General features: G+C 37.1%; 1 protein-coding gene across 1 annotated transcript; it reads left to right on the top strand.

Annotated features, from left to right (window-relative positions):
• Positions 1 to 2,241: 2,241 nt before the first annotated feature.
• LOC144448622 (cyclic nucleotide-binding domain-containing protein 2-like) lies at positions 2,242 to 21,789 on the top strand. Its single transcript, XM_078138900.1, has 11 exons — positions 2,242 to 2,414; positions 14,574 to 14,766; positions 16,089 to 16,274; positions 16,987 to 17,150; positions 17,449 to 17,611; positions 17,832 to 17,980; positions 18,588 to 18,726; positions 19,343 to 19,540; positions 19,845 to 20,005; positions 20,353 to 20,584; positions 21,067 to 21,789. The coding sequence occupies exons 1-11, from the start codon at positions 2,242 to 2,244 to the stop codon at positions 21,169 to 21,171; spliced, it is 1,863 nt and encodes a 620-aa protein (XP_077995026.1). The 3' UTR covers positions 21,172 to 21,789.
• Positions 21,790 to 22,105: the final 316 nt, after the last annotated feature.

The following is a 22,105-nucleotide window of genomic DNA, read 5'->3' as shown; positions in this document are numbered from 1 at the left end:
TTCAGGTGACGTGTTACCATCTAACAGTGTCATTACTCTGTTAAATTCATAAAAAGTCGACAAAATGTGATAACAGGATATCGTATTTATTTTTCTCTAATTTCACTTCTAACAGTTTCTAGAGACAATAGCAATACGTAGCAAGATATTTGTATTATAAAAATCTTCTTAATTAGTGTATATTTATTGACTTAGACACCGAGTGTATAATTTTGTATCGTTTCAATTATAACTCTAGAAGTAGCATCGGATGAAAACAAAAGTAAAACAGTTTTGGAGAGCACAAATTAGCCATACATTTTTACTTGACGAAGCATTATAACGTTTGATGTGTTGAAAATATTTCTGAGCGTGTTTTCTACTACCTCATTTCAAAGTACCAGTTTTAATATATTTTAATAGTGCTTGTTGGTCTTCATAATTTTTCTAAGGGAACCTTCCGTAATTACATGGGGGGGGGAGAGTCATATTTGAGAAACCCATCAAGGAGGGAGGATCACATTTTACATTGACTCATTTTTATGACCTACGTGGATTGTAATTGTTACCATACAGTTAGAAGATAAAATTCTTGTAAAATGCACTCTGCACTATTTCAAACAAATTCTCTACAATTCTGAGAGAAACAACATACACCCCTGCAAACTAAGGCTTATATTTATCTAAACTGCATGTTGTTATAATTTACTGTTTTCCACATGCCAAACAAGTCCTACTGACATCTTGTGTAGCTTGGCTGTTTTGGGAATATGTCATGTGACAGAGGACAAGCTACACATTATGAAAGACTGTACGTGCAATCTACAAAAGCAAAAAATAAAAATATGTCGTGCGATCGAGTTAATATGTCGTGCGCAAAAGATAATAAGTCGTGCTCTCAAGATATGTCATGAATGCTCCTGAGATAATGTCATTCGCAGGAGATAATAAGTCATGCTCTCGAGATAATAAGTCGTGCTCTCGAGATATGTCACGCACTCGAGATAATAAGTCGTGCTCTCGAGATAATGAGTCATGCTGTTGAGATAATATGTCGTGCACACAACGTATTTTTCTCAATGGGTTATTGAAAAACATGGCCAAGAACCTGAACGATTTTCGAGCCCTCCGCTCTAACCCCCATTTTTTCATGACTGCTTAATTTCTCCCAAGGCCTTCTCTGTCGAACGTTTTGGTCGTAGCCTTAAAAGCTTGAGAGCTTGAGAGAGGGCTTGAGAGAAAGAAAGTTGAAATTAATGACACATATACAATATATACATGTATTATGTATGTATGTATGTATGTATGTATGTATGTATGTATGTATGTATGTATGAGTGTGTATGTATATATGTATGTAGGTATGTATGTATGTATGTATGTATGTATGTGTGTATGTATGTATGTATGTATGTATGTATGTATGTATGAGTGTGTATGTATATATGTATGTATGTATGTATGTATGTATGTATGTGTGTATGTATGTATGTATGTATGTATGTATGTATGTATGTATGTATGTATGTATGTATGTATGTGTCTGTCTGTCTGTCTGTCTGTCTGTCTGTCTGTCTGTCTGTCTCTGTGTGTGTCTACTTCCATGCTATTTGTAAAATACCACAGCGTAACTCCTGGGTATGCCACAGGCAATGATTTCAACAGATTATTATACTGAGTATAGTGATCCAAAGACATTAGTTTAGAGTTAGACGTCGTTACCACTCGGGGCAGAAACACGAGAGCTCGCTGGTGCCCAGCAACGTCCTGTTACATCAATGATTTGTTTTCCTTTAACAGTGCATTAGCATTGACATATCCCGAAGATAAGATTTGCACAGTTTTCACACAACGTAATTACATTTTTATACGTGGTATAGGTGTTGATATTCCAGGGACATTTTGTTAGTCGCGATATCACCTCTCTATAGTGTTCAACCATTCAAGTCTTGTATACAGTACATAGTGCGTAACCATTGAATCAACAGACTGTAATATTTACGTACATGCAAACCGTCTTGACCACTCGTCTACGACATTTGACAAGCGACAATGAATTAAGATATATTGTAGTGACCCAAGGAGTCACTCTTATCCTGTGTAACTAGCGTGTGCTTTACCTCAGATGGCATACCTAACGATAAATCACGGTGACGTCATAAGCAGTAGCCAGCGGTTGTTCTTTGTTTGCACACCATAGCATAGGCGGCCAGCCCACATATATTTATGTGCGTTGAATTAAATAACTTCGATTATTGGAAAATGGAGACAAAATCACCTCTTTCAGTCGTCAGACCGAACTCGGCTCCACAAAGTTGTTGTAATACAAGGTTTAGGAAATCGTTAAACAAACGTGTGAGACCTAAATCATCTTGTGGACTAAATGTTATACATGAGCGTGAAGAGAGCTGTCTAGATGCCGAATTACCCGAGTTGTGAGTAGAACAATTTGATATTAAGTGTTGCGTTCACTCCCAGCTATGCATATAACCACTTTTTCTACACCGTCAAACCTGTTTGTACCTGTTTTTACTTTGTTGCTCACGTTGTGCTTTATGCTCACGTTGTTCTTTATTTCAATTTTAACGTTCACTTACAGCATAATTCAAAGCAACCTCAAGATCTGTAGGTCCACGTTTTCTGCCTGCTCTGTGTGTGTGTGTGTGTGTGTGTGTGTGTGTGAGAGTCTGTCTGTCTGTCTGTCTGTCTGTCTGTCTGTCAGGATTACTGTACGCCTTAGAGTGTTTATCTATGTATGTTTGTCTATGTACAAATAATTGCATTAAATTATCTCAAAAAAGAATATTTCAAAAGAATGAGTTCAAATGATGATTTTATTACTACTAGCCTTGGAAAATTATCTAATTCATTATTATCTTTGTATTCAATTTGTAGTTATATATATATTAGTTTTGTTGTTTTTGTATGTTTTTTCTTTAGATAATGAATTTATTTACATTATTTCATATCAAATAAAATATTCTATACCATACTATAATTGCATGAAACCTCTCAATTTATCTATCTACTTTATATCATACACCTTTCAACCAACCTACCGCTATGCATTATATACTTTAATAGCAATACTTTAATGTATGTATGTATGTATGTATGTATGTATGTATGTATGTATGTATGTATGTATGTATGTATGTATGTATGTGTGTGTGTGTATGTATGTATGTATGTATGTATGTATGTATGTATGTGTGTATGTGTGTATGTAAGTGTGTGTGTGTGTGTGTGTACATGTATAAAATAATAATAAAAATATGATAATATAAATAAAATAAACCTTCGAATTCTTCTAATTATTCAAAATGAAAACGTTCGATCTCATTGCCTTCCACAAATGAGTAACATCGATTATTTCTCTTCCCTAAAAAATATGAAAACCTATTTTTGAAGAACAATAATATACAGTGTGTACATACATACATATAATAATTATAAGTATATCAAGGCATTGGTTAATGGCAGCCTTGTAAGTTGTTATTCTGTACTAGATCAGCTTTGTTGTTTGTGTATTTATAGATGAAATACAGCTAAAATGATGTAGCCTTGGTGATCACTCATGTGAGATGTGACATGACATTTGATACACACCAGACAACTTCTAATGAAAAAAAACAACAAAACAATTACATATGTACCATGCACAGTGGGGATGTAGAAGTAGTCAAGTTGATATACTGATCACCAATTAAAAAGTAAATAAAATAAACAAAATAAAAAATTGCAGCCATTAAAATCATCAAGTCCATGTGTAATGTTTTCATTAGAAGCTTGTTTTTACTGCACTATAAGAGAATAGTAATGCTTATTACTGTTCAATGTGATTGGGCAAAGGATCCTGCTGTGTTTACTGTCAGTGTCTCTGTTATTGTTAGTCTAGAGTCGAAATGTGTCTAGCTCTGCGTGTGTCAAAAACGTAATGTCCCATGACGAGTGAAACACCAAGCCTACAGCGTAACAAGTGGTAAAAACCCTCAGGGCTAATAGTGTATGTGTTGAAATAAATTCCATACGTAAGTGCACGTCGACATGATCATAGCAATTTGATGAAATGTATTACTTATGTTCGTAATCAATGTATAAATATTGACTGCAATGACCATAGACTTCTATACTTTACTGGTCTCTCAGTGGCTACCTGGAAACGAATCCATAGCGACAGGTGATTGACATGGATAATATGAAAGAGGATCCAAGTCCCGGATGCAAGTCTAGTGAAATATATAGACCGTGTGTACTGCAGTTTTTGTGCAGTTTATATAACAATAGCTATTTATGTAAACACCCCAGGGCCTACTTGGAGGAGGTGGAAAGATCATAGTTGTCGGTTCCTGAGGTAGAATTCTTTATACCAAGTGTACATTGTACTTGCCACTTTGGTTTTCAGCACCCGGATTACCCGAAGTAGTAAACTACAGACCCCTTTACGATACCGTCCGAAAAGAGTAAACTTGAACTTTTATCCTCCTGTGACCTGTGATCGATCTCAGTACAAATGGCGAGTGACAACCATGGCTTACTAAACTCGCGGTTATATTATTAGTAAAAAAGGACAGCATATCCCTTGCTGTCATACTTGTTTTGATAGAACATTGATAATATGTTGTGCTTTCGTATCCATATCATATCCATTTTTCATATTTATATTATTGAAATTTGTATTTTCATTTAAGTCAAAATAAAATATTAGTCAATTACTCACATACATGCACATACATACACACTTGTATATGCATCCACACATACGTAGACACACGCATACATACATACATACATACATACATACATACATACATACATACATACATACGTACGTACGTACGCACGCATGCGCGCGCACAGAGATGCATACATACATACATACATACATACATACATACATACATACATACATACATACATACATAGACACAAAAATCACAGGTACACGTAAACACTCACCAAACATACATGTACACATTTGATATATCTTGTAATTAGTTACCTCGGCTTCAGGTTATAACGCTGGTTTGTTAGAGTGTCAGTTTGACCGACCTGACTTCGAAGTCAAATTTGCCTTTAAATTTGGGGTCGTCATGCCAATATTACCATGGTAACAACACGAAAAAGTGGCATCTGTTGGTCAATAATACCAAGTTATGTTTTAATACACTCACAAACAATTCAACATGTATTTCCAACTATTATTGGTGAACAAAACACAGTTGATAAATGCGAATATGATAAGCTTTAGGCTACCTTCTATTAACGAATGATGAACTGAATTAACAGAAACCGAATAATTCGGATGCACGTACAGTGTGTCAGTGTATTGTGTGCACAACCGGTTATAATTATACATTTAATAACGGTACTAGCTTGAGCGAAATACGTCAAGAGATATGGCAAGTTGTCAGAAAAAAAATATTAGGTTAGTAAGTGCGATACATTTTTTCTGTCATTTTTCTCTGTGGTACTGGTCACCCACCATCTCTGTTGTTGTTGTTGTTGTTGTTGTTGTTGTTGTTGTTGTTGTTGTTGTTATTGTTGTTGTTGTTGTTGTTGTTGTTTGATGACTATGACTTTTCGGGGCATTCACACTCACTTCAAGGCACATATTGGCATATGACTCCGCTAGATGAGTTTCCTGTAAATATTTATTGGGGTCAATTTACTATGCTTGAAGTATGGCCATAAAAAAAAAAAAAGTTATATCAACCTCACCTTTGTCATTCTTTATTAAGTTGTGGTGTCATGGTGTACTTTTTCTGCATTGTATTCAGTGTTGTCTGACCAACACTGACATGTACGTGTTCTTTATTAATGTCGCTGCAGAAATGTATTTGTACCGCTAAATTTCTAAGGTGACATTTTCTAGCAACACCTGTAGACTTAGTTCTATCAAATTGAACACTAACACAAGAATCCTTGTATGGCTATTATCAACATTACAGTCCCTGTTAGAATACCTATGATCAACAAATAAGAATCTCCAAATTCTCATTAATGCAGCCAAAATCAATACTGACCTGTTCCAATTTGTTAAAATGCACATGCTCCTCAAAGTCGGTTCAACTTTTCTTCCCTCCTTATATTGTAGAACCAATTTTAAAGAGGTGGGGGTGTTGTGGGAGTAAGACCTACCCCTTTATACATGCGATGAACAACGCACGAAGCCATTGCATTGAAATTTAATGTACATGTTGACGTCATTCATAAAATGTAGGCTTAGATTATGAATATGGTCTCGTGTCAAATGGATATTGTTATGTTTTGTGATGTTTACGTTAAGAGATGACGTCAGTACAGTGTGTAGATAAGAAATAAATAACAAGGGTGGAATCATATCATGAAGTACCGGCATCTAGGTAGATGGGATCGACTACTAATACAGCTATGTGTGAAAACTATTAGGATGGTTGTAATTAATGTTTTGTTCCCCATACCCAACCTACATGTATTGCGAACTTCAGTCTGACGATGTTATTATAAAATATTGACGCCCTCTATGGCATGATTAGAAACAGAATGACGTGACACACGTTGTACGACTCCGATCACACGACCCTCCATGTGAGCAAACATGATCGTTTTAGGGCCACCTTCCCACACGAAGGCGGCGATCACTCCGAACAAAACAAACGTCACAACACGATGAATAGAGGTAAATAAGGACATCTAGCCGCTTTCACCACATCGGATTTTAATCAGATTGGGCCTACCCCTGAAATTTTGGAAAACACGTGGTTGAAATATTCTTTCTGACTTGTCATTACTAAGTCATTCAGACTGTTATGTTATGATTATGAAATGAAAGTATCAATAACATGTATATCCCATTGACCCATCTTATGACAAACGGTAGGATTAAGTACGGGCGCCATTGTATAGGCACATAAACGATGTCAGTCACGTGATACTATACACCAAGTCGTCGTTGACATGGCCACGTTACCTCAGCTACGCCGCCCAAGCGTTATCAAGTTACTCAAAGAAATAGCTGAAATTGGTTTTAAAGTGTCGATTTAAATCACTTAGTGTTACCATGGGCTGAAAAAGCATGGTAGTCATTTGAAAATTGAAAAGACATCACCCTGGGGCAATCACAATCCGTCACGGTGACATGGTTAGAAAGAGTTACTCAAACGTTAGAAAGGTCAGTTTATTGAGTTGCAATGACAGAAAGAAAGACACGTCAATAGATTATAAATTGGAATAGTGCAATTTCGAGTTTTGTATTGTATATATAAGTTAATATTGTAAAATAACTTGGCCATTAGATGTCTAGGATTCATAACTTGTACAATGTAATGCATTTGACTACAGAGTTACCGCCAGGACTCATGTCGTGTTTTAATTTATTGCACCTTGTAGTTGTACCAACATCACACTTAACCTTGCCGTGTTCTTACCTCGTTCAATCAAAAAGTCCAATAACTTTAGATTTGTTGAATTGCGTAATATATGATTCTTGTTCAACGAGGGGAAACATTCTAAAACCTCATCAGTGCGGCGGCTTTCATTTGGACCACTCACTTTGTCGATGCCGGGCTCACCGGTCACAAGGTGTGGGTTTAATTAGTTGTAGCAGACGACCCATGCATGTAATTCTACAACAGCATGTACGTGCAAGTGTTTATAAAATGTGGGTTTTTTCACCATTCGCTGAGTCATTGAAAATCATTCCACGTGTATTCAAAGAGAAAATCTTGTGCTATAATATGAGCCTCATGTTGTCCTCCCGGGTTGTCCTTCGGGCACTGTTTATATCTCTGTTTTAAATTTTGATGATGTGTATGTAATGATAAGAAATCATTTATAGTATACAAAATGTACTTTTATATATACTAGAGTATGCCTCTGTGTAAATAATTGTGACATAATTATCTCTCACAGCCTCCAGATAGACCTAGACAATACCAACGTGCCTACGTACAATTAATAAAACGGGAAAGAAAACTATAAATAGAAAATGTCAGACCATTGATTAGTGCGCTGACGTGGAATGTGGTACGTGTAGCATGGTTCCCGGCTGAATTATTTGTTATGTCCTCATGTCGATCCCCTCGATTTCATTCACGATAAAAAAAAAACTATTATAGAATTATACATCTTGGTAGTATTAATAGGAAAATGTAAATTATAAATGTATTATTATTTAACTCCGGCTTCATCACCGCTTGTCAAATAGAGTCAATAAATTTAGTACCACAGATGGAGGGAATAAAACAGTACAAACTTCAGCCAATGCAACCAGCTGACCCATCAAAGTAGATATCATATGACTCATATTTGGTAAAGTTTAATTTTTCCATGAAAATCTATAACAACTGTTTGGTGTAGAGTAAATACGTTGGATAGATGCTTTGAACCGGGGGGGGGGGGGGGGGGAGGGCTCACGCCCCAGTCTGAACATTTGGGGAGTATCCCCAGTTCGCCTTGGTCACCGATACGTTACATTGTCCCATGCGGGTATTTTAATACTGTGATCTGGTGAAGATTTAAGTGTATTATTATAATTATTAAGACGTTTCGCATATTAATGACCCCATAATTAGGAGATTTTCAGGTGAAAAGTTTACAAAAATGTAAGGGCCTCGTTTTGGGCGGTAGATACCAGCAAACCATTCAATGAGTGTCAAAATAATCTCATCAAGATTTACATTGACTGGGAATGACAAAAATAATCTCTGCTGATATCTGAAATGCACTGTATGTTGTATGTCGCTCTACACGAAAAGTTCAATTTACCCACCTTTACCCAACCTGTGACCCATCTAACCACCATCTCAGTCTAGGGGTAGTACGAGACGCTGTGCCACTTTTGACTGTCAGCAGCCTCCAGGTGAGAGATCAACGGGGGTAAATTAAGTCAAAGGTGGAACTCCATCTCATACTCACCACATATACACATCGCCTGCTCAAGATTTACCCCGGTGGATCCGGAAGGACGTGGTCAAATAGGACTTTTCGTGTGTATATATACATGTACATGTATGCATGAACGTGACATTTACGAGTGGTATTAATGAGGTGTAGATCAACTTTATTGCCTCGTATTTTACAGTGCCAACAACTAGTTTAGTTAACCTCACAATAGTAATAGAATAACGAACAAATAAAACACTCAGCATGATGTACTCGCCCATACCACATACGACTCGTAAATTCCAATGACGATGAAAGGTTTCGATGACACCGAACCGTCAGGCAGGTTACAAAGGGAATAATAGCCAACATATTTATATAGCTCTGGAGATATAAACTCCGAGAACCTGACGACAAAAGTCCGTTCTAGTCCGCAATGGCCCCCCCCCCCCTATATTTGAAACACGCCTATGACAGACCAGCGTAGCGGACTACCAGAAAGTGCATGTATGTAAATACGCTTCGATACAACGTACAACCCATTACCGTCACGCACACTGAATTGAAGCTAAGTCGATAGATGCATCACCTACAACAACGTAGGTTATGCCGCTTGACCCGTAAAACTTTAGAAATGGTCAATTCCATCGACGACAACTTCAAAAAAGGGATTTTATTTAAGTAAATAACTATAGCCATTCACTTGTCAATGTTGTGTTCTATAGCTGCAATATTGGTTTTGTTGAAAATTTATGATTAAATAAAGTAGAAAAAAAAATATTTCTACCCAAGCAACAAGCCACTTTATTCGTAACAGAAATTCTGACTGTCACTCGTTTTAGTTAATGGATTTTTAATGGATAGTTCCTTTACAACCTGATTAGTTTCCATGGTAACGGATGTGAAGTGATAGAAATAAATTACACGGTAGACCATGGGGAGATCAACAGGTGTCATTGTTTCGTTACCGTAGCAACCTTCATTTCGCGCCAAGGTGACATGTTATACTGAACCAGAACAGTTATTTGTGTTCGAACAAGCACGTCAAGAATTCGAAGTTGTTTTTTTTTATTGTGAGGGTACATTGGTCAACGCGGCGACAACAACACTCACATTACAAGCACTGGTGACTTTTTACCTTCTGCCGAGGACGAGTGTTTGTGAAATTTTAATATGTATTAACTTCTTGTGCTGCAACAACAATGCGTTAAATACGTATTTGATCGCTCTTATATTCACATTATCTGCACTATAGCTGAGTTCAGCCAACTGTGAGGAACGATAAATAGGTGTATTTTTTCATCAAAATGACCACAACTACAGAGCAGGTCCGACCGGTAACTTCACCTTATATATACCTACAACAAGAAGATCTTGACACGATAGTCGAAGCTCAATTGCCATCTCGACGGAGAACAATCGCTGCAGTGACAGAACACAACATAGACATATCGGATGGAATTCCACATTCTCTGCCGAGGACGAAACCTCGTTTGACCGTTGAAACGTATAAAAGGTTACCGTCTACGGGAGAGAGTCCAAGCTCCCTTACACGTTAGAAGTTTCAGGAACAAATGGCGTTGAGGATAGACTCTGCGACACAAAAATCACGAGGTGGCAACTTTACCGGTTTGCCATTGAGGTCATCCGTACCAGACATGAACATTTATTTAAGGTGGTGTAAAATAAGTTATATCTTTAAATCCTTATACAATTTGCCCCCACCCCCACCCCACCCCACCCCTACCCTCCCGCAATCAAATTTAATGAAATACAGTTTTTGAAACTGTCGGATAAAAATGAAAGAACCAAAACTAACACGGATATAAAAATGAATGTTATTATAAGGTAGTGATTCGAAGGACATTAACGGCATAATACTGGTCAACATGGCTGTGTTAAAATGGTCGTTAATGTATCACCTCGTTGTATAAAATAAACCATTTCAATATATAACGGTAAACACTTGACAAGCAAAAAAAAACACACACAAAACCGAACACCCATGGCCATCTGATATATGATGACGGCAATGTTTGTTTAAATATAAACTACATAGTGATTAAGGAAATCGTGTAATATTATTGTAAGCACTTCTTTTTTTAAATTGATTGTATGCGCTCTGATGGACCGGGGGAAAATGTGCGGTGTCTTTGTGCCACATGTCCAGTACCGTACACACGCCAGGACAGCCTATAAACACGATACGTCGTTTGTCTGTGTTGTATACGTCATACCATTCCTTTAACCTAACAAACAAATTTTTATTTAGTTATCGTTTAGTAAAATCTGCTCTATCTGTAACTGGGTCATTATTTTTTTTCAGACAACCAACAATATCTTCCATAATAATTTTGAATATGGCAATAATTAGACACTGTTTGTAAATGAGGTCTTTTTCCTCTAAAAAGTGATATGATCGATGATGATAGTTGAAATCGTTATGTTTGTTGGGAGCGGACCCAAAATTAAAAAATCAATTGGATTCGATTTATTGACCAGATTTTGTGTAGCTACATAAGTATAAAGGGGATTCAATACTGTGAAGTGTGTACAATATTACGATATAAAGTCATAGTAACAGAACAGTATCAAAATACGTTCCAGTTGTTTTCATTACCACACACACCAGATTTACACTTGTAGCCTCCAACAGTGCATGTCAAGTCGCACTGTTATTCAGTAACATGACATCACGATGATACGTCATATATTACGGATTAAGTTAGTCCACCTAGACAACTGTCTATACGGACTGGATACGTGACTCTGTTACACTACGTCAAAGCACTGATATGTGTAACGAGTTCCGAGTCACTAACCAACCTCGTGCAGTCTGATACCTTGGTTGCCATAACAACTGTATAGAAATAAAACATTTGAAATTGATAAAACCGTCTTCAAAAGTATCCTAAGTGCTAAAGATACCGTCACTGACATCACTGATCCCAGGTCAATTTTCTATTTTTTTCGGGCGCAAAAAATTTGGAGTGACATCCCTGTCATCATAAATTGTATTAATTCTTCATATCGTTTCAAACACATATTCAAGGAACAGCTACTGTCACAGTATAACTGATCAACTGTATATTTGTAATTTTAATCATGTGTACATAATACATTATGTATTTTGAATCATATTGAGTACCTTGCTGTGAATTTCTGTATATAAATATATGATAGTTCAGTCCCAGACAAGTTGTAAGCTATTTCCTGACTCTCCATTTACCCACTGTTATATTTATTTGGGGTAAATAAAGTGGAATGAAATTCTTTAGCAAAAATAGATTTATGGTCTCATGTGATTTCAGAGTTGGGTTCAATTGACAACACATGCCAAAATGCACCCTTTGTGTTAGGAAGTCATATACAACTTGCTGTGATATCTTCGTCAAGAAAAAAACCTCCAGTAAATTCAGGCTGTTTATTACTCGAGTTACGATTTACCATCGAGATTCACTAACAACTTACATATGTATATGTAATATTTTTTTTTCGACTTGAAACAATTCTCAATTCGGTGTTTCTTCGAAATGGTGTGAAATGTTTGTGATGTAAAACCATAAAAATGACTCTAGTACTAACAGTTTACGAAAATGCCTTATTTCTCGTGGTGTGTCATGACCTTCCGCTAAAAGAGGAGTTCAGGATAACTGTACATGTACACGTGTACACCATCCAACGCGATAATTGTATACCCATATCGAGGTACAAATTAACATAAATACGATACCAGATGGTCCAGGTTTAGTACATATCATTAAATAAAAATAGTGCCTGATGTTGGCCCATTACATGTCAATATATATGATATATGTACATTTGGCATACATGTATTTAGACATGGTGAAGTATATAGCTAACTTTAATGGACTGTGTTTTTGATCTTTTTGGACTTGTCGTTTCTGTGCTACGACATTGAACAATAGATAAATATTCGTTGATAATAACTGTACAATCTAGTATATCACACTTCATGTAAACACTCATCGACAAGTTAAAGTGTGATGTGTACTCTCTAAATTGTATCATCAAGTTGTTGTAGTGTATGTTTATAAGCTGCAGACATGTTGCCACTGTGCGTGGTCATTGACCAAGGTTTACCGTCTAGTTGTAGAAAATACAGCCTACGCCGTGTCAGGGCGCCCTCACGCATCAGCAAGGCCTTTGAGGGTGCGGATGGGGCTACATGACGTATCTTTACAGCCTATGTTTAAAAATATGATTGTAACGATACGGGACATAGAGGCGCATAGTGTTTCTGAGATTGTTGTTTTCCTTGTCTACAGGCTAAATATAACAACGTTTTGATTTGGATAGATTTCCTCTACCTTATATGGCAAGGACAGTTATCTTCTAGTATAGAGCGTATATCTATTGATACATTTGTAGTTGCAGGATTCGTGTGACACTTTCCTTAGGCAAACAACAACCCAAGCAACTATACGTATCCATGTAATGTAATAAAAAAGAGTAGATCAGTTTTGCAATGGTTATATAAAGCACACTATTACAAAATCTTTTATGCAAATAAAAAGTAATTACATTCTCGCAAGCTGGGCCTTTCGTTGGGTGCTCCGAACCTCAGACTGGCCATATATTGTATCATCATGGATGTACCATTGTCGTAAGGGGGGGGGGGGGGGTTATCGGTTTTATGACGCGATGGTAAATAAAGGAAATGAATACACATTACATGTCTCTGTGAGTAAGTCCAGCGATTCAAGCATACATTAACAATCAGTCTGTACGGCGAATGAATACCAGGTTTTTGCCCGTAGGGAGCCCGTACTTTAATTCTTTATTTCTCTCCCATTGTTACACCTTAAGAATAATGCATTAATGGTTAATGCATTAATGGGGGTTGCTTAAGAAAAAAAAGAATTATATATAAAAGTGGGTATTTGTGTACTTTTAACAGTCTGAATCGGCGAATGACTTAGAAATGCCATTGAAAGTCTCATATACTCTTTTTAAACGCTGAACCCTATTTTTAAGTTCCCAAATTGCAACAATAAACGATAATGTGCGCTCAGAGTGCATCTCACGATTATTAACGTTCTGATTTGTCCTAATTCTGCAGTTGACGTCGTCGATTTGTTTTATTATTTCACAAGATTGAATAAATGTAGTGTTAACGTTAGTTATGAGAAACACAGAATTAAGTACGACAGCCTTTGGTATTAAGGACAATTAAATAATAATACTAAACACTTTTGCTTACATTCAAAAAATGTAAAATGGTGAGATTGTACTTACATTTCCGTGTAATTTTTCATGCCAAAATATCTTTGGCTAATTCTTCTCCATTCCGGTAAAATCTAGTCTTTCGAAAATGTAAGTTGAATTCATACAATACATTATGTATATTGTGTTCGTCTACTTCACGTACGATTGTCTTCATTTACTTCTTGTACACCTCATCAAACTATCAAATAAGTATTGTGACAATGAGTATCTTGTCTATGGGTCAAAGCAATTTCCCAACCAAAAAAATGAAACAAAGAACAAAATCCGATCTACCTACTCTAATTTTGAAGTCATGTTATCTGAAATGGATATTTTTTTGCTTAAGTTATCAGTTAAACCATAAAGATTAGACAGGATCTCTTCTTAAGCTAGATATGTTGATGTAGCGCTGTCAGGCAACTTTTTTTTCAAACCCAAGTTTACGAAGTGTGCCTTTAATAGCAAATCATCACGTGACCACATTCTATCTGTCTCTACAGAACACCTTCAGGTAGTCGTATCACAACACCAAGGTCACAACAAGAGGACTCCTCGTCATCATACTCTTTCGGATCCGATGAATCACGTAAACGATTTGCACGACAGAAAACGAGATCCAGGAGGCGATTACGAGATAGCAGCCTATCGTCGAATAACAACGAAGATGAGACGCCCGATGAAAGGCGAGCAAGGGTAGGTATCTTCACGCTTTAATTGTGAGCGACACAGTTTGGTGTATATGACGCCAAATAAAAAATAGGTCCCGACAAAACACAAACTCCTTCTAGCCTTAAATTTCGCCCTGTTAATTAACATCTCGTCGTCAGATCAGCAAAAGTCTATGCTGGAGTAAAGAGTGCTCAAGTGGGCTCTGTATTTAGTTAATGTAAACAGTAAGAGTAATGCACACTACTACACAAGTTATAATCTTTGAAGTTCAAACAAAATCCATTGTCGACGTCAGCAGCCAGTGAAAGTTTAATAGTAAGATCTTCAAGTTTAACACATGCATACTCTATTCCCATGTTATACCTAAAAATGCAGTCAATGTACTGAAACAGCTATTCTGCATATTTTGTTCAAGTTTAGGGTTTTCCCTAGATTGTCGACAGTCGCTTGCGCCTTTTTCCCTACGTTTTATCTAAACTTAAGTCGTTGCCGCGCTCCGATCAGGCGCAATTCTACTATCATCGCATACTGATATCGAGGGCCGAAGGCCCGACTGAGATCACTCGGGCCTTCGGCCCTCGATATCAGTATGCGATTATAGTAGACTAAGTGTTGCGCCGGATCGGAGTTTATTAGATAAGACATAGGAAAAAAAGGCGCAAGCGACTGTCGACAGTCTAGGCTTTCCCATTCTCGCAAACCAGAGCTGTTATTTCCGCTACACTTCGAAATAGGGATCGGCTCGTTAAGAACGGTACCGTAAAACGGTCGTGGTTTGTGACGATGGGCTTTACATAGGGACTCTGTATGCGAGTACTGGATGGTGACAGTGGATTTTGTTTAAAAGATACCTTGTGTAGTAGTTTGCTAGTCTATCAGCTAGCCCTCGGATGTTCTTCCGATAAAATACGACACACAGCCGAACAACGCTATCGAGGATGTTCGGGCAAGCCCTCACATGCGAACTTCGTTCGTTTATAGTTATAGCATCGAAAGAAAGCCCGAACGTCTAGCAGCAAGATTAGTAGTTTGCATGCTGTTACTGTTTATATACCATTATAAATACAGAGCCCATACAGTGCAAGTGATGTGTGTGTTCTCTTTATGGTGTACCTTGTTGTGATCAGGCTCACTTGTCATGATAGTTTATTTAATAGCTTTTACTCGCTACTGGGAAAAGAACTGTAAGTGCTCGACGTACTGCGGATTCAAGTGTTTATTTTCACTGTAATCAGAACCCAAACCCAAAATGTCCCTCTTGAGCTGTGCCCCTCCATCAACTTTCTAGTTATAATTCTGGCGATTAAAGGATATTATTTTTAATATCTATACCACTATTTTCACAGCTACAGTATCTTTTCAAGAAAGCAGCAAGAGTGGTTCGACGTGTTGCACAAATGGCAATTTGCATGATCAGACTGTCAAAACAAAACACAACCTCGACGTTGGTGGCGCAGTTACATTATTTCAGCGCAGACGGCAACACATCACAAAGTCTGGCATTTGATAAGGCCAAATTTCGACGTTCAAACGTAAGTATATGACTACATGGAGTAAATTTTACAACTCAGCTTCCGTCCACGGTTTTAATAGTAAATGTTGTCAATTAGTATTAATCTGCTCGTACAATGATCAAAAATCCCGAAAGGTGATTTGTCCGCGAACCCCGAGACTGAATTCCATTTTGTGACATGTATCCTTGAAAAATTCTGCCCTTTCCCCATGTTCATTTCATTTTAGAAGTATTCTCGCCTGCATTGACTATAACATCAGTAATGTTAATGATAACAATATTAACAATAGTGTTATTACCAGAAATTATAAGCTTACAAAATATTCTAATAGTTGTCTACAAACGTAGAAAATCCTAAAATCTTACGACTCATTTAGCCACACATTTCTGCCAGCTGGATAGGGCCACAGAAATAGTTCTTAAGAATTAGAACTAGTCGAGCTTGTGGCCCTCAAGGAAGACCTTGGTGTGATTATGTGGTACGTTTTTGTCAAAATGACAGTCTTCATTTTAAATATAAAGTATGCACAAAATACCCATTTAAAAAGTTTTAGGATGCAGGCCACACAAATCACTAAGATCTGGAATTTATCGTCAAGATGCGATCAAATAAAGTAATCTTCACCACCGGCCCTTAGCAATCAGATCTGAAAGGTCATACAAACTCATATATCTGAAACTGTAGATACGTTTATCCATCGTTTGAAGCAATGTTTATGTTGTATTTACAGTTATTTCTACCGCTATGGGCAAGACAGGTCGGTGTCAAAGCACCGCATGAGAGAACCCCTGAAGAAATCTATAGATTATACAGTGTTATGAAAAACATGAAGAGTTTTGAGAAATTCACACAGAAAATAAGATTACAGATTTGTAAAATGGCTCGATATACATGGTAAGTATACCGTCCTCATATCTCATTCACTTAATTAATGCACACCTTATTGGAAACTAATTCCTAGAAGGGTGTATATAGTTATTTGTACTGAAAGACCACCACCTTCTGTTACATTATTTGTCTATGCCATGTATTGATATAAATTAGGAAATACTTATCACGCCTGTACATATGAAGGACTTCCCTCAATCACAGCTGATGATGTTGACAGTCGAAGTTATAGTTGACAACATGTACACAGTATCTGTTTATGTACACATTCAATTTATAAATCTCATTTCTCATTTTTTTTCAGCTGCGAGAAGGGTCGAGTTATAGTACGACAGGGCCACATCGGTTATAATTTCTATTTTATCTATGCTGGTTCTGTCTTCGTACAATTGGAAATGACGGACAGTAGAACAGGAGCCGTGACGGCTAATACGATGAATGTTATTGGTAAAGGTCAGAGTTTTGGAGTAAGTTAACAGTCGGTGACATCCATTTGTTGCTGGCTGTATGCATAAATGACCCGGCTCACTCGATGTATTAACTTGCGATAAAGAAAGTTATAGCTGATGGTCTCAACAAACCAGTGACATTCATAATACACTCTTTCATTTTGCTCATCGCTTGATATTTGATGTCAATATTGTTATACAATAGTTGTTATTTTCTCCTACTTACTTTTAATTTTAGGAACTTGCTCTTCTGGGTGACGGCAAAAGGACAGCTTCCATTATATGCCGAGAGCCAACGGAACTATTTGAAATCGAGAAGGATACATTTTTAGAGATATGCCCTGACATGTTCGAGAGAGAAATGGAAGACAAACTTGCTGTAGCAAAGTAAGCCGTTACATTTTATTCCAGTTTTACAGGTTGATCTTACGCAGTAGCAAAAAATAACACGGAGTAGCCGAATGTTGTGCATCTGTGGTTGATCGATCAATCAATCAATCAATCAATCAATCAATCAATCAATCAATCAATCAATCAACCAATCAACCAATCAATCAATCAATCAATCAATCAATCAACAATCAATCAATCAATCAATCAATCAATCAATCAATCAATCAATCAATCAACCAACCAGCCAGCCAGCCAGCCAGCCAACCAACCAACCAACCAGCCAACCAACCAATCAATCAATCAGCCAGCCAGCCAGCCAGCCAACCAACCAACCAATCAATCAATCAATCAATAGATTACCTGTGTCCAGTAAGATAAAAAGCTAGTTAAGAGGCGCTGTACAGACAGAATGCTCTCGAGAAGGGATGGGATCAAGGAATTCATCACTTTAACTTTATGTCAAGATCTGTGTCTGGTATTTCTGCCTGTCTTGTCATCTCATCTAAGGAAATACAATTTTCACTTTATACAGATTAAAAAGCAATCGGATTTCTAGATATAATTCACTGCACTTGCCAACTTTGCTAACTTTCTCTTACAGGAAACAAAGTCTCTTTCGTAATTGGCCTGACGGTAACCTGCAAAGACTTTGTTTTGAATCGCAAATTCAAGAGGTACCACACAGCAAAATAGTCGATAAGGATACATCAAACTCTCCATACTTATACTTTGTTCTTAAGGTTAGTATGACGTCATTGCATTATCACCAACTAGCAATATTTATGGTGGTAATGTTTTTTATCTTATCTAATTTCACATACTGAAGTAACATTTGTGTAATTTTATACTAAGGTTCCTGTTTTTATATGTACATCTTTCGTGGTGTATCAGTAAGTTGTAACTTTACCTTTGATGCTGGTGATGTTGTTATTGTCGTCGTCGTCGTCGTCGTCGTCGTTTTGGCGTTGTTGTTGTTGTTGTTGTTGTTGTTGTTTACTATCTATGCTCTTTATAAACTTAAAACCGCCACACACATCAAACGTTGGCATTCATTCCCGGAGTCTTGTTTTTAACTTGGCTTTGGTATTGTAAACATTTTTTATACATCTGTTAAGGTAGTTATTGATTCAAAATGAGAACTGTACATATAACACGAGTCTCAGTTTCCCAGACTCACACTGCTGGGCGTTTTTCTATGAGATCACCCAGTCCGTTGAGACACCTCGCTTTGGGAGGTCTCGTAGGCAAAGCCCCAGCGGCGAGAGTCTGGGTAACCCAGACTAACATAGAATCAGCCCAAAAAAAATCGATGAATATGTGAGTTCCCTCACATTTGTATGTTCTCTTCATTTACAGGGTAAAATTCTAATGCTTAGACAGTTCAATATCTTACAAGCTGCCGGTAAAACCGACTACAATTTAATGGTGTACAAGGACAGACCTTTACCGCCTCCAGAGTTTCAGGATAAATCAGCCAATGGGAGACGTCGTGCAATAAACAATGCTGACAAGTGCTTTTGCAGCATTGGGTATTTACAAGATGGCGAATGTTCGGTAAATACTAAACTAAATACTTTATTAATTTTATAGAAAAGATAGAGCGAGTATTCTAAATTAGAGCAAAGTTGTGGTGAACAATTTAATAATGTTGTACTTTATAGTATTGTGGACTAAGGTTGGCCACAATAAGAAATTGAATATGTTTAAAATGGAACAAAATAGTAGACCTAGTGCTAAGAGATGACTTTGAGTTATGTTGCTGGTGCTATAAGTTCATTTGTTATCGTCGACTCAGATCTACTTGACCCACTCTACCAATAGCAACACATTTCTCACCAGTGCATGTATTCCACTACAGGATTTGAGTTCAATACGTCACGCGGAGAGAGGAGATGTTCCAGGTCTTATTCTTATAAGTCAGGGTGTACAGGTTATGAGGGTTGTTAAGAGGAGACTTGAATCTTTGGCACCAAGAGGTTCTATTGAAGCTTTCAAGAAAACGTATGAACCACATATATGGTGAGTATTGAATACACTTGTAATAGTTATCGTCCAAGAAGTTATTATTAGTATTGCATTGAAAGTTACTGGTGATAAAATTAACATAGAAATCAGTATGACGATATGGTGATGATGATAGTTATGGTGGTGGTGGTAGTGGTGGTGGTGGTGGTGGTGGTGGTGGTGGTGGTGTTGGTGGTGGTGTTGGTAGTGGTGGTGTTGGTGGTGGTGGTGGTGGTAGTAGTAGTAGTGGTGATGATGATGGTGGTGGTGGTGGTGGTGGTGGTGGTAGTGATGTTAAAGCAAAAGAAAACAAGACATTATTTACACTTTAACAGTTGTTTCTATATAAACTCTCATTCAAGGGTACCATCGGATGAAGACCTTTACCGGAAGTATGTGGAGGACGCCACCTGGAGGCAGTTTAGAGGAAAACTTGTCAACACATTAATGGATGAAAAGGGAGGTGGGTTCCTATGCCATCGCCCAGTGACGTCAAAGGGGTCAAGTGGTTGGGCAAAATGGCCAGGAGTTGGGAAGATGAATGCTAGATGTAGACTTTACCAAGGTGCTTGCAGTCAGAGGACAATTTCAACGGTAAGTGGAATTATGGATGATGGAGGATGAAAGATCTTTGTGGTTTTTGGATTTATAAACTTGAACCAGCCATTAATTGATCAAGTTTGTGTAATGAGCCAATTTAAGGAGCAGCCATCTTGATTGGTGCATTGTGGGAAATGTGATCATTAATTATAACATGAATAATTAAGTTATGTAAACAATCTTTTCATATTTTTTGTGACTATATAAATAACATGGTCTTTGTTAACCAGATATTTATCCAGGTTAAGTATTCCTAGTATACTGTAGATGTTCCTCATATAGTCCTTTGGATCTGAGCATGCTCAGTGTGAATTGCAAGTTCTCATCACCGATCCCAAATATTATAAACTATGAATATAACGTCAGAAATAATTTGGAAGTAAACCTTTTCAACTGCAATCCAAGTGAACATGAAACATTTTGATCCATTTCCAAAACATATATAAACTTGTATATCATATGTTCTCTCCTTCTAGGCTCCATCAACATCAATGTTGCCAAGTCAAGACAACAGGAAAGGACAGGGGAAATTATTGCACAGGCCAAAGACAGCGCCCTCAGTTGTCCAGACATTGAGCTAGCAAAAGTTTCCGTAATAGCAGAACTATATTCCTTGCACGCTGAGGACAAAGATACATCCGTGGCAAGCTAACTACTGCATTTCAAATTGGTTGATAATGTTTACACTATTTATCGTCATAAACAATATTGCCAACAATGTATTTTAGAAATACCTTTTCATGATGAACCAGGGGCTACATGTTGAAACGAAAAGCTCTGAGAAGTCATTCATTACATAGATATACCAAACACTCACTCAGTTTGAAATTCAAAAGTTTCATCACAAAGACCATTAGGCAAAAAACAATGTTTAGTTTCTGTTCAGGATATTTTCATGATTTTGTCTAAAGTGTTGTGACAATATAATGCATTTTTTTTTTAAATATTTGTTTTTGTTCTCAACAAACCTGTCACTAAATCTACTATTTATGGCAGTTACTGTTATTTTTATTTAGTACTTTAGAGCAAGTGTGTTTGTTTAAATTTGTGGGGCAGATGTCATTTGCTTGTTCATGATTGGTTCTGCAGTTGTTTTCACTGATGTGGGGAGTGCTATTGTTGTGTTTCCCACGTATATATCTGCAGACCGTATAGGCTGGCCAAACACGATAAAAAATGATGCGTGGGTATTTAAGTGACGCGTGCTGCTGACGAGAAACAATTCTTTTCTTTTCGGCCTTACTCATATTATGAGCTCTGTTTTAATTATTTTACTGGTACATGAGTCCATGCTTTGCAATGTATTATGTCATTTGATCAGCAGTTGTTTCTTTTTCTTTTGGAATAGTTTTAAGATCTTCACGTTAATAAAATCATAATATTACACACTAGTTTTTTTCATGAATTACCGGAGTATTAACCAACTCCAACTGCTGTATGTCTACATTTTACCAGCTTTAAAAAAAAAGGAACACCTCTCGAGGAAATTGATGTATTTTCATAAGCTTTGGGTTC

This window comes from Glandiceps talaboti, chromosome 17 (assembly GCF_964340395.1).
Source record: "Glandiceps talaboti chromosome 17, keGlaTala1.1, whole genome shotgun sequence".
Lineage (NCBI taxonomy): Eukaryota > Metazoa > Hemichordata > Enteropneusta > Spengelidae > Glandiceps > Glandiceps talaboti.
Note: the sequence above shows the minus strand (reverse complement) of the source record. Positions and strands in the feature narration are given on the sequence as shown.